The sequence below is a fragment of the Magnusiomyces paraingens genome (genome assembly GCF_902498895.1).
Source record: "Magnusiomyces paraingens strain CBS 517.90 genome assembly, contig: contig1, whole genome shotgun sequence".
NCBI lineage: Eukaryota > Fungi > Ascomycota > Dipodascomycetes > Dipodascales > Dipodascaceae > Magnusiomyces > Magnusiomyces paraingens.
This window is the reverse complement of record NW_022474067.1, coordinates 2067056-2079774: the sequence shown is the minus strand read 5'-3', so window position 1 is coordinate 2079774 and position 12719 is coordinate 2067056. Positions and strand designations below refer to the sequence as shown.

Here is a 12719-nt window from a genome sequence, read left to right as displayed (position 1 = left end):
TTGAAGATCTGCACTATAGTGAATTGCGTACAACATTATTATGCCTAGCCACTTACACACAAACCAAAAAAAAAAAAAAACTACTACAACCTTCAATTCAAAAGAAAAAAAAATATATCTCGGATTTTTTTTTTATTTCAAATATACCCTTGATCATGCATCTGCTAAAATGGTTTGAAACATTATGGCAAGGGCTCTTTTTTTTTTTTTTTTTTTTGAAGATATAAAGAAAAAAGCCTTCAAAATTGCAGTGCATTTCAATCAACAAGAAAACTTTGAAGAATATTTCACAATTAATAATGATATTGGCGTTTTTTTTTTTTTTTATCTTGAGAATTATATAAATTTAGTTTTTTTTTTATTATTTTAATTCAATTTTAAAAAAATATATAAGGTCACTGAATTTCCATCAATTCAACTTTTTATTTTCTTCTTCTTTTCTCATCATCAATAATAATAATAAACACTTTCTTTCATTTTCTAAATATAATCATTTAAAGACATTCTTAGCTTAAAAAAAAAAAATAACAATGAAACTTTCCAATTTCATATTCCCTGCTGTTCTTGCTACTGTGGCTCTTGCTCAAGAGTCTGCTACTGGTCCTCTTCCCACTGAACTTCCCGGTGCAAAGGTTGTTGACATCATTGAGCTTGGTGCCGATGAATATCCCATTGGAATCTCCAATGGTACTAACTACTTCATTTATGTAGTTAACACTACCTCTCTGGCTACTGATGGTGATTCCGATTCTTCTACTGAATCCCTTGAGAAGCGTGCCCCCCGTTGGATCTGGTGGAAGCCTTTCCCTGGTGAGCCTGCTTGGAAAAAACGTGACGCTCTTCCTGAAGCTGCTGCTGAAGCTGCTGCTGAAGCTGCTGCTGAAGCTGAGGCTGCCCCCCGCTGGATCTGGTGGAAACCTTTCCCCGGTGAGCCTGCTTGGAAAAAACGTGATGCTATGCCTGAAGCTGAAGCCGAAGCTGAAGCTGAAGCTGCCCCCCGTTGGATCTGGTGGAAACCTTTCCCCGGTGAGCCTGCTTGGAAAAAGCGTGATGCTCTTGCTAATCCTGAAGCTGAAGCTGCTCCTAGATGGATCTGGTGGAAACCTTTCCCTGGTGAGCCTGCTTGGAAGAAGCGTGATGCTATGCCTGAAGCTGAGGCTGCCCCCCGTTGGATCTGGTGGAAGCCTTTCCCCGGTGAGCCCGCTTGGTAAATGCTTGGTTGAATAAAGAAAAAACTAAAAAAAAAAAACTAAAAATTTTACTACTTTAAGCTGGTTCTTAAAGTACCATTGAACTATATAATACGTATAAATAAATCTATTGTTAATAATAATTTTAATAATTTTAACTCTAAATGATGCAGATATTAAATCATCTTTTATCACTAAAAATATAAATTTCACAATTTCTCTTTTGATTCATTTTTGGGAAGAAGACCTGGAAGCATTTTATCTGCCTCATCCACAAGCCCTAAAACACCATCCTGCATAAATGAACATACAAGTTCGTCATTTTCGTCATAAATATGTCCCTGGTATAAACCTCGTCCATCACTAGAAGCGCTTGAATACGTCTCCATGGTCATCCAATCTATATCTACACGAGTATCCATTTTGTGCATCACAAACGCATGATCAATCGAGGCAACTTGTTTTAAAAAGTATTCGCGATCATGTAAATTGGCAATAGTGAAAAGTGAGTTTCGGTCGGAAACATACAAAAGTGCAGCCCTATAACCAGTTAGTTTAACGCTAAAAAAAAAAAAAAAAAGAAATCCACCTGCATAAAAAATTCTAAACTCACACGTGAAGGTTAATATCGTCGTTTAGTTTGTCGTGAGACTTGAAAAAATGAATTTGTGTCCGATCAGATATATTTTCAATGCCCTTGTTAAATTCCGTAGTATCCATTTTGCGTACTTCTAGAGGATGAACTTCAGTGCCTGCTGGTTGTTCTCCTCGCTGTTTTGCCATTTCAATCCACATTGGAATATCTACATCTGGTGCCAATTCAAGCTCTGGAATACGATGCCGGTTTGCAGACACGCGAAAATGTGAAGCCAGTTCGCGTTGATGAAGAAGTGGGGCCGAGGACTTGTCGCGCGTTTTGAAAGATGCAATGGCTACAAACACAAGATCTTTGCGTTTAAAAGGTGGTTGTGACAAAACTTTGGAATCCCTGGGCTGATAAACGTGAATTTCACGTGTCATGTATGTTTTGCCATTGCGAACCACATTGACCTTATAGTAAAATGGAATGTCCGGATTTCCTGGCATCAGAAAGTACGAATGAAAGTTCTATACTAAAGAATTAATATTGTGAACAAGGGAAAGTCTGATGACTTACATGGCAAATGTATCCAGGTGGTACTGTTCTTGAAGCAGCATAAGCACTTTGGGCCATAACATGGCCACCTGAAAAAAAAAAAAAAAAAAAAAAAAGTCAGTTAAAGAAATTTCAAAAGAAAACCAGTCCGACTTACCAAAAACTCCTCGAGAGATGATGGGTTTATATGCTGCAACTAGAGATCGAAAATAATATTCTTCCTCATCGCTGTTTTTTTCGACTGGTCCGTCAATGGGTGCCAGGGACATTAACTGAGCAAATGTCTTCTTTTCAAGACGTTCGACGTTATGGAAAGACATTGAATGAAAAGGTTATAGAAAAATTAAAATGAAAATGAAGATGAAGATGAAGTTGAAAAATGGTAGATGTTTAAGATGTGGGGTGAAAAAAAAAAAAAGAAAAAAAAAGATAAGCATAAAAAGTACTTGGAGGGTATTTATATTTGCAAAGTGTGGGGGAGAAAATGAGGGACAACTTCGGCCTTAAAAACAATTGTAGCCGAGGTACTACTTTTAAAAAAACAATTTGACAAATACAGTTATTCCGATATTAAAATTAATGTAGAACATGGAAAACAAAATTTAAACAATAAGCCTTGTATTAAAATATATCTATATAAATATTACAAAGTCACTTGTCAGACTGCCATGTGTGCCCACCCAATACAACCCCTCCGAAGAGATTCATGTAAAGGGTCGAGATCATCGCCACCACATCCTCTTTAAATCACTCAAAAAAGAGCTCTTCAAAGTAAACAGATGGGCTTGTAAAAAAAAACAAAAAGCGTCAAGGTCGTGGCACAAGTCCAAACCGATCCAAAACAAATATTTGCATAATCCTCACTCTAGGGTACACAGGTATCTTCCTCATCAACCAAGTTGGATAAAGTGGCTCATTATCTGAGCGTAATGAGGACGTGACCTATAGAAATGATCCTATAGAGTACGTCGACATGAAGAAAAAAAGAAGAAAAAAGTCCAAAAGGGTGTGGGAATGTCCTACTATTTATACTTTTTCTTTTCCCCCTAGCCAGACCTAATTTAAAAAAAAATTCACGTGTTTGAAATTTTTTCAAAAGTAGGGTAACACTTTACAGCCCTAATATAGCCTTGCTTGTAAACTCAACTTTGTCTATCTCCTACCACTTTTCAAAGCCATAATTAAAAAAATTTATCCTTGAGATTAGGGCTAATGGCCGGGTAGTTACATCAGAATATTAATATTAAAAAAATATCATACGACCGCTGCACTGGAGTCCGAAGTTTGAAAATGCTTTTCAATAGCTGCTTCTCATTCCGCTGGAGCTTCTTTGTCCGAAGGAGTTGCAGTTAAAGTTGCAGCCGTGGATTCATAATATCCAGCACTTCTGACGTTGAAGTAAGGCCAGAAAACAATGACGTGAGATCGAGCAAAGACCTTCTTTTGAAATCTAGTCTAGCAATACCTTTTTTCTTAAAATTAATTTTACTCGAGACATGCATAAAATATACTCCAGTGACGATAAAAAAAACAGGAGTCAATGATACCATGAAAAATGGCTTTCCAGTCTGGTTGCAAAGACATTGTTCTCTTGTAAAATGTCCCAGACCAAAGGATATAACATCATTACAAGAGAACCGCACTGTTCTAATACGAGACTTTTTTTTTACATTGTGAAGAAGTCATTTTTGTCTACTGTTTAGCCGAATGCTAGCAACAATTGATTGGTCAAAAGCAATGAGCCACAGATTCTAAAGGCAAGATATCACCACTTTTTTAGTAGAGATAATCAAAGAGCCAATAAACTGCGAAAAGACAGTCATTTCCTGGAACTCTACAACTAAGAAAAGTTAAAGATGAGGTAAACCCAACGTAAGCTGCAAGAAAGCAAAGAAATATTGTGTACGAAATAAAGTAGTCAACCAAAGTGAATAGAAAATTTGCTGGATATTAGGATCCATAATTTGCGAGGAAGTTTTAACATCCAATCTAAGCCTGAACGTCAGTCTAATCTAAGGTTTAATCGAGCGTAAAGTACAATAATAGTAAAAACTAGAAAGGTGGAGGTTGATAAACTAGTGGAAGAGCCGTTTGTCACGGCCTTTGAGAAATGAAAGAAAAAAAAAAAAAAAAAAAAAAAAAAAGTTGCAACTGTGGTTAAGTCAAACACCGAAAATACGGGTCCAATACCAGTTAGAGCTGTGGCTTGTAATAGAGAAGTCTAGATCATGAAGATGATTCACTCGTACCTCTTGATTTCCGTTTCTATTTGAAAGACTGACGTAGTTATTGTTGAAGAAGAGAGGTTTTTTTGGGGAATGGTCAAAAATGAGAGTTAAACGATCCATCTTCACTTTTTTGTATTTTACTCGTTAGAAAACAAATCTTTTTCTTTTTATGCCATTTATTAACACCAGCATCTATACAAGTTCGAATCAATATTAGAATGGTCTTAAAAAAGGATTTTTTTTAACTACCTATCTTTGTTAAATATTGATTTCTCAAATAGCATTCACAAATATTCACATTCTGGTTATGTCTATTGAATAAAGACAACGAACGCTCTCTAATTACTTTGAAAAATCTAAACCATCTTTCACCCTTTTTCTAGTTTTTGAACAAAAACAAGAATGTCGATTTTTTTGTTTTTTTTTTAAATGTTTTTTTTAATGTTTTTTAATAAAAAAAAATTATTTCATCATGTAAAGGAGAACGTATTTAATTTAAATCCGCAGTTATACAGATTTTTCTTTTTAATTTTTTTTCAATACAATTTATTGAATCAATTTTTGGGTATAAGTTTTGAAGAAGCCAAAAGTTAAATATAATAAACTAATGGAAGAGTTAAAAAAAAAAAAAACGATATGTCAATTGAGAAGAAAATGATTTTTCAATATCAGTAACAAAGCGAGTCATTGATGATGATTGTTTATTCAATTGAGTTTTTTTTTTTTTTTGTTCAGATCAAAACAAATTTACTCTAGACTCAAGATTAACATTTACATGAAATATTTTATAAAATTAAATTAAAAATAAATACAATTGTCAAAATCTCCGTTTTGTATTCACGGATCATAAACAGACAAAATTGACCAAATTTAATTTGAAGTCCATTAACCGTTATTTGTGTACGGCGGTTAATCAATCCCTTTATCATACAACCCTAACCACATTCTGAGTTTTTTTTTTTTTTTTTTTTTTTCTTAGTCCAAAATCAATCACGCCAACCGTAAGCATTTGGGGACCCTTCATTCATGCACTAATTAGCTTGAACTTAATCAAACTTAACTTGTAAAAGTAAATAATCAAAGAATGGCACTTTCTACACGACGACTTGTTTTGGCCCCTAAGGCTGTTGCAGAAACCCCTATAGTGGGAATTATATTTGATATGGACGGCACTCTGTGCAAGCCCCAGGTATGATTAAATTTTAAGCGCCTATATTTCCTTATTATCAAACTAACTATTTTGTTATAAAGACTTGGATGTTTCGTAAGTTGTCCAAGTAAAAAATAAAAATAAAATAAGGAAAAATAAGTCACTTTTTTTTTATTTTTTATTTTTTATTTTTTTTCAATTTTTTCTTCGGTTCTTTCTCTAATACTCGTTTAAAAAATAAAATAGAGCGGATGCGCGACGCCCTAGGAATCGACAAATCACTGGATATTCTCGACTATGTTCATGGACTTCCTGAAGACGAACAAGCCTCAGCACATCTCAAACTACAAGCAGTTGAGCGAGAAGCTATGGTAGATATGGAAGCTACACCTGGCGTTCAGCGATTGTTGGATTGGGTCGACTCCCAGGGAATTCCAAAAGCTATCTTGACGCGCAATTTTCCAGTGAGTCAAACTATGGGAAAAAAAAAAAAAAGGCTACTCAAATCATTTACTAACAAAAAGGAAACAATTTAGATTCCTGTGCAACATTTACTTGACAAGGTCTTGGTTGGGCATGCATTTGAACCTGTCATCACACGTGACTTCAGACCCCCCAAACCTAGTCCTGCTGGTATTTTGGCTATTGCTAAAACTTGGGTGAGTACTTTCTAAACATTGCAATTATGGTTTTAAAACTAATAAAGAAACAAGAATGTTGACCCTCATAAACTTGTCATGGTTGGCGACTCGATTGACGATATGATGGCTGGTCACCGGGCCGGATCCGGGACCATCTTACTAAGAACGCCTGTCAACGAACATGTGAGCGGCGAACCCGAGACTGATGTTACTGTAGAAAAGTGAGTAAACATGAATCCAAGCAAGCTGATTACGGAAAACTAACAAATTTAGCATTGACGATATTATTGAAATATTGGAAAAGGGATTCACAACCAAAGAAAAACCATCAGAGCCAGTTTTGTAAACAAAAAGTAGATTTTTATTGTTTTTTTTTTTTTTTTAAAAAAAATATACACGATGTCATTTTCTATATAGACATATGTTTCTCCAATTTTTTTACCGAATAACGTAATCACCTGTTAGTGTAATATAACGTACACCTTTAAAAGGCTTAGTTGCGCTATCGCCAGAACCTCTTGAGTTTGTAATCTTAAGGCTCTGCACCTTGGTGCCACTTGGAACCTGGCCAATAGCTTTGTAAGAAAGTGTGACATGCGTTGGGTATATGGGTTTATTAGACAGTAGCTTGGGTGTTGGAACTGGCTTTTGGAAGACTTTATGGGCCGATGACGGAGGAGGTGATACTGAATCATCTGAATCCTTAGTTTTCTTCTTAGACTTTTTCTTCTTCTTCTTCTTTTCATCAGTAGAAGCAATCGATTCATTATCTTCAGTATTTTGAAGATCAAATAGCGAAGTTGCTGACTTGTGGGCCCGCGGTTTAGAAGAGACAACCACAACCTCTTGGTCTTTATTGTCATCTTTTGTTTCATCCTCTGAATCTGCTTCTGCTTCAATTTTCACTAGAGTTCCACGAAGAGTGGCATTCCAGCCAAGTGGCGTTTTAGCTCCAAATTGCCATTCAGCTGCAGAAGCACCAGGAACTGCATTGAGGTCACCTGTAGAAACACGAAGGGGTTTAAGAACACGAATAAGATCTGAGTCGTAGGCTATGGACAAGCTAAGGTTCTCAATGTATTTTGTGTCGCGTGACATGAGAGTCCACACACGAACCTCGAACTCATCACGTTTGGGACCAAGTCCTGTGCGTAGATCAGCCTGAACAAGGCCTAAAGACACATGATCAAGGGTATAGGATGCAAGAAGAAATTTCCCGTCAGGCGGGATAAAAGAAAAGGTTGCGTGTTTGCCTGCCGAGGAATTCGAGATAGCTGAAGGTCCTCCGGGGCCATTTGACGAAGGACTGGTGGCCGAGTCGGGTGCATAGTTTTCAAACTTCTCGTAGCGGACGCAAGGGTGAAATGCTGGATAAAGAAGTTTGTGGGATCCAGTATTGAGAGAGAGTGAGACCTCGGGGACACCTGAAAGGTGGGATGAAATGAAAACATTACCATCGACACGGGAGATGAGGGGCCGAGAGGTAGTAGGACCTGAAGGGACTGCAGAGCTATATGCAGAAGAGGCAGCAGTCGAAAAAGATGCAGTGGCCTTACGAGTAGGAGGAATGACAGAAGTAATTGTTTCGATAATGTCAACAAAAAGTTCGTTATTTGCATGCCGGACGTTTGCACGACGCCAAGGAATGTCGCTTGGATTTGTAATTGTGTGAGATGGCATACTGAAAAAAAAAAAAAAAAAAAAAAAAAAAAAAAGTTAGAAAGGTTAGAAAAGTTTAAATTGAAAAAAAAAAAAAAAAATCAAATAAAATTTCACTTACTTGCCAGTGGCAGTAGAAATAAGTTTGGAAATAGCACCGGAAGGTTGGACAAGATCATGAATAGCATCTGGTTCTGTAGTAACAGGAAGGCCACCGTCAATCATTTCGGCAAGTACCATTGCAATGATATCAAAGTTGGACTCAATTTTTGTTGGGAGGAGTGGCGCAGATAAATAGCTCTCAAAAGTTTCAATGAGTCGTGCAATGAATTCATAAGGTAAAAATGCAGGAGTTGTCGAGGAGCAAGGCAAAAGAAATATAATGTTGCCATATTTTTGATGAAAAAGAAGAAGAGAAGAAGAAACTTCAATTATGGGTGGACGGAGCTGCCGCTGATATTCATGGAGAAGCTGAGCACTTGTTGTATCTGAGCGAATGGAATCAGTTGAGGCGGAAAGAATGAGGCCATTTTCAGGTGAGATGATGTATGGTATGAGGGTTTCAATGGGAGGAGGCGAGGGACAGGTTGGGTAGTCCAATACGACCTTTCTTTTTTAAACAAGTTAGAAAGAAAGAAAGAAAGAATAAAAGGAAGTAAAAATAAAAAATAAAATAAAGTAAAATTTTAAAATGATCAAGGTAATCAAATACAAAGCATACCCATTAAGATCTATTATGTAAATGGCTTCAATGGCCGCCATGATTGGTTTGGGCTTAAAAAAAAAAAAAAAAAAAAACTTGCTAAGGTGCAATGGGCAATTGTTTAGATAAAGTTAATGGTGACGGCGATACCTGGTCAAAATAAATGGAGGTGGGATTTTGGTTATGCTTGCTAGTGCTGTGTATAAACATAATCACCATGGGGTTTTAAGAGCAAGTATTTTTTTTTAAAGTAGGGTAACTTGAAATTTTATTTGCAACAATTACGTTTAAAATTTTTAAAAAAATATATTTAACAACTGAAATTTTTTAAAACAATAAGCCTTTTATTAAAAGATATCTATAAAAATATTACAAAGTCACTTGTCAGACTGCCATGTGTGCCCACCCAATACAACCCCTCCGAAGAGATTCATGTAAAGGGTCGAGATCATCGCCACCACATCCTCTTTAAATCACTCAAAAAAGAGCTCTTCAAAGTAAACAGATGGGCTTGTAAAAAAAAACAAAAAGCGTCAAGGTCGTGGCACAAGTCCAAACCGATCCAAAACAAATATTTGCATAATCCTCACTCTAGGGTACACAGGTATCTTCCTCATCAACCAAGTTGGATAAAGTGGCTCATTATCTGAGCGTAATGAGGACGTGACCTATAGAAATGATCCTATAGAGTACGTCGACATGAAGAAAAAAAGAAGAAAAAAGTCCAAAAGGAAGTGGGAATGACCTGCTATTTATACCTCAGCCAAATCCCATTTAGTTACCCGGCTTGCTTAGGGTTGTATACGACTTAAACGAGAAACGTGGTAAGTATTATGTAATTTTTTTTTTGTTACAATTTAAAAATTAAGTTTTTTTTTTTTTTTTTTTTTTTTGCGAGAATACGACAGAATACGAAAACAAAAAAAAATAAAGAAGCCGCACTTATGTAATTAAATAAATTAATTATATTATTAAATAAAAATAAATTAATTATATTTTTATTATTAAATAAAAATAAAAATAAAAATAAATTAACTTCAACCTCCTCTTCTCTCATAGCCGTGCTCCATCCCTTGCTTAATCAGCACGATACGACTGGTCGCCTCTTGAACGACAAAAAAAAAAAAAACAAAAATAATAAAAATAAACAAAAAATAAAATGGAGCCACGCCATCCATACAATTAAAGAAAACAAAAAAAAGTCACGAGTTTTTTTTTTTATTTTTGTTTTTTCTTGGGCTGATCTTTTTTTTTTTTTTTTTCTTTTGACAATCTCGGAACCTTCAGGATAAATATATATATATATATATAAAAGGACTTCCAGATCCTCCATCTCACTTCCCTTCTTTATACATTATTATCATATATATATATATATATATATACCAACTACCACTATCGTTTATCATTACTATGAATTCCACTTTTGTTTCGCAGGCAGCTGCAAACCCCGTTATTGGATACCTTGATTCGGTAGGCACCGCGTCTGTGCTCTACCTTGAAAGTCTCTGGGCTCGTTACTATGCTTGGGTTGGTAGTGACTTTTTGGCTACAGGTCTCCTCTTTCTTGTCATCCATGAAGTCGTCTATTTTGGCCGCTCTCTTCCATGGTACATTCTTGATCGCACTAAGATTCTCAAAAACTACAAGATCCAAGACAAGGAAATCCCAGACTCGGAACAGCTTCAATGTCTCAAGGATGTACTTATTTCTCACTTTGTCATTGAGGCAATCCCTATCTTTGGCTTCCAACCTATCTGCAACATTGTCGGCATTGACTATTCAGCAAATTTCCCAGCCCTCAAATATTTTCTGATCCAAATCACTGCATTTTTCTTTATGGAGGACACCTGGCATTACTGGTTCCACCGCTTGCTCCACTACGGACCTTTTTACAAGCACATCCATAAGCAGCACCACAAGTATGCCGCACCATTTGGTCTTACTGCAGAGTACGCCCACCCTATTGAAGTTGCTGTCACTGGTCTTGGTACTGTCGGTTCACCCCTTCTTTGGTCATATTTCTTTGGCCACGTTCATCTAGTCACTGTCATTACTTGGGTTGTTCTCCGTCTCTTCCAGGCCATTGATGCCCACTCAGGCTACGAGTTCCCCTGGTCTCTCCACCACTTCTTCCCTATTTGGGCCGGTGCTGACCATCACGATGATCACCACAAATTCTTTGTTGGTAACTACTCGTCTTCGTTTAGACATTGGGATTATGTGCTTGGTACTGAAACACCGTCTACTGCCCGCAAACATACCTTCTTGAAAAATACATCTGTTCTTGACAAGAAGAAGAAATAATAGTTAATGGAAGAGGGGAAATAAATCAAAATAAAAAGCTGGTCTTTATAATAAACTATAATGTCTTATGACTTTAATAATAATCTTATAATTAATCGTATAATAATCTTAGAAACATATTCCATAGTTAATTGTTCTATTTTTTTTTTTCCTTTTTTTTTTCTTTTTTTACTTTATATTTTATTTTTCAGACTCGGGCTCTGGCTCTGGCTCTGGTTCAGGCTCAGGCTCAGGTTCAGGCTCTTGCTCAGGCTCTTGCTCTTGCTCTTGCTCTTGCTCTGGCTTGGGCTTGGGCTTGGGCTTGTCTTGAGCTTCCCCATCATCTTCTAAATCCTCCTCTTCTTCCTCTTCAACATCTCCCTCATCATCTTCAGACTCCGCTTCTAAATCCACCTCGAGATCTTCATTAGTTTCTTCCTTGGAATCATCTCCCTCAGCTGTAGGTCCTCCCTCTTCTTTCTCCGTAGACTCATTCTTTTCGTTATCGCCATCTACTAACGCCTCAGCATCACCTTCGGCTTCATTCTCAAAATCTTCATCATATTCTTCGTCTTCTGCTGCATATAAGTCTTCGTCATCATCTGCCAAATCAGCGTCTGGTTGTTCTGGTGGGAATTCTTCCCCTTGTGCATCACTGTCCCTATAAAAAAAAAAATATTTGGTCAACATGAAATTCTAATTTTTGTCTCATCATTTTAAAATTTAACTTACCAGACAATGTTAAACCTCGTAACTCGGGGTTTTTCCGCAAGCACATTTCGTATTATATGGTCCACTTGAACTTTATTTGGAGGGTTTTGGCGTAACTCCTCGGTGTCGTACTCATTATTGACGTAATACCCAACTCTCACAAACTCTCTGTCCGCGTATGAGCATGAAAGTAAAATCACAGTCACACTTACAAGTTCCGATGCCGGAATCAGATCTGGAGATGGAGGATCGGCTTCAAATACAAACTTATTTACGCCAACAGGCACAGGACCTACCAGCAGCGAGTCGAGCTCTTGATCATGCTCAAATCTTTCAAAATATCTATGGTTAGTCAATGGAGATAAAATTAAATAACATCAAAAAAAAAATTTAAAAAAATATAGCGAAAAGGCGTACTTAGAATACTCACGAGGTAGATGATCCAACATATGTCAATTTCCATTCCAGGTCTTGTTGTTGTTTTCAGTTAGCATAAACCCTTAAAAGGGATAAGTGAAGCATAAGAAAGAGAGGAATAAAACATACCATCCTTAAGAGGCTCCAAGCACTCAAAAGTAATTTCAAACTTGTAAGGGTCAGTAAATGGTGCCGGATTGTTTAAAATGCTGACGTTCAGCAAAGATACAATTGACATTTTTGAATTATCAAAGCGATGGCTGTTGTTTATAAGAAAAAAAAAAAAAAAAGTAGTGTTGAACAACACAAAAAGGTTTGTTTGTGTTAATTTTTTTTTTTTGTTTTGTATTAAGTGGTGGTGGCGCGAGAATCACGAAAAGAACGCGTCAAAGATAAACCAAACAATATTTTAAAAAAAACGCGCGTCAAACAAAGTGACCTCAGGCATTTCGTCGGGCATTTACCAGAGATATTTCATAAAAGAATGGATTTCTGCAAAATATGATAATCATCTAGGTTTAAAACTAATTGAAAACAAAAAACAAAAAAAAAAATGCTGATGAAAAAAACATTGGTTATTTGAAATATAACAGAAATTG

General features: G+C 36.4%; 6 protein-coding genes across 6 annotated transcripts; 3 read left to right on the top strand and 3 right to left on the bottom strand.

Annotated features, from left to right (window-relative positions):
- Positions 1-530: 530 nt before the first annotated feature.
- SAPINGB_P000605 (uncharacterized protein) lies at positions 531-1211 on the top strand (the record flags this gene model as incomplete). The annotated part of the gene is made up of 1 exon (XM_031995328.1): positions 531-1211. The coding sequence occupies one exon, from the start codon at positions 531-533 to the stop codon at positions 1209-1211; it is 681 nt and encodes a 226-aa protein (XP_031851219.1).
- Positions 1212-1399: 188 nt separating this feature from the next.
- SAPINGB_P000604 (uncharacterized protein) lies at positions 1400-2645 on the bottom strand (the record flags this gene model as incomplete). Its single annotated transcript, XM_031995327.1, has 4 exons — positions 1400-1730; positions 1804-2297; positions 2347-2414; positions 2483-2645. The coding sequence occupies 4 exons, from the start codon at positions 2643-2645 to the stop codon at positions 1400-1402; spliced, it is 1056 nt and encodes a 351-aa protein (XP_031851218.1).
- Positions 2646-5637: 2992 nt separating this feature from the next.
- Positions 5638-6690, top strand: SAPINGB_P000603 (uncharacterized protein; the record flags this gene model as incomplete). The annotated part of the gene is made up of 6 exons (XM_031995326.1): positions 5638-5742; positions 5805-5817; positions 5950-6167; positions 6240-6362; positions 6417-6565; positions 6618-6690. The coding sequence occupies 6 exons, from the start codon at positions 5638-5640 to the stop codon at positions 6688-6690; spliced, it is 681 nt and encodes a 226-aa protein (XP_031851217.1).
- A 92-nt stretch (positions 6691-6782) lies between these two features.
- SAPINGB_P000602 (uncharacterized protein) lies at positions 6783-8765 on the bottom strand (the record flags this gene model as incomplete). Its single annotated transcript, XM_031995325.1, has 3 exons — positions 6783-8025; positions 8125-8613; positions 8725-8765. 3 exons carry the CDS (start codon positions 8763-8765, stop codon positions 6783-6785), a joined length of 1773 nt encoding a protein of 590 aa, XP_031851216.1.
- A 1354-nt stretch (positions 8766-10119) lies between these two features.
- On the top strand, positions 10120-11013 carry SAPINGB_P000601 (uncharacterized protein; the record flags this gene model as incomplete). The annotated part of the gene is made up of 1 exon (XM_031995324.1): positions 10120-11013. One exon carries the CDS (start codon positions 10120-10122, stop codon positions 11011-11013), a length of 894 nt encoding a protein of 297 aa, XP_031851215.1.
- Positions 11014-11193: 180 nt separating this feature from the next.
- On the bottom strand, positions 11194-12358 carry SAPINGB_P000600 (uncharacterized protein; the record flags this gene model as incomplete). Its single annotated transcript, XM_031995323.1, has 4 exons — positions 11194-11653; positions 11725-12033; positions 12134-12173; positions 12250-12358. The coding sequence occupies 4 exons, from the start codon at positions 12356-12358 to the stop codon at positions 11194-11196; spliced, it is 918 nt and encodes a 305-aa protein (XP_031851214.1).
- Between the last annotated feature and the right edge of the window lie 361 nt (positions 12359-12719).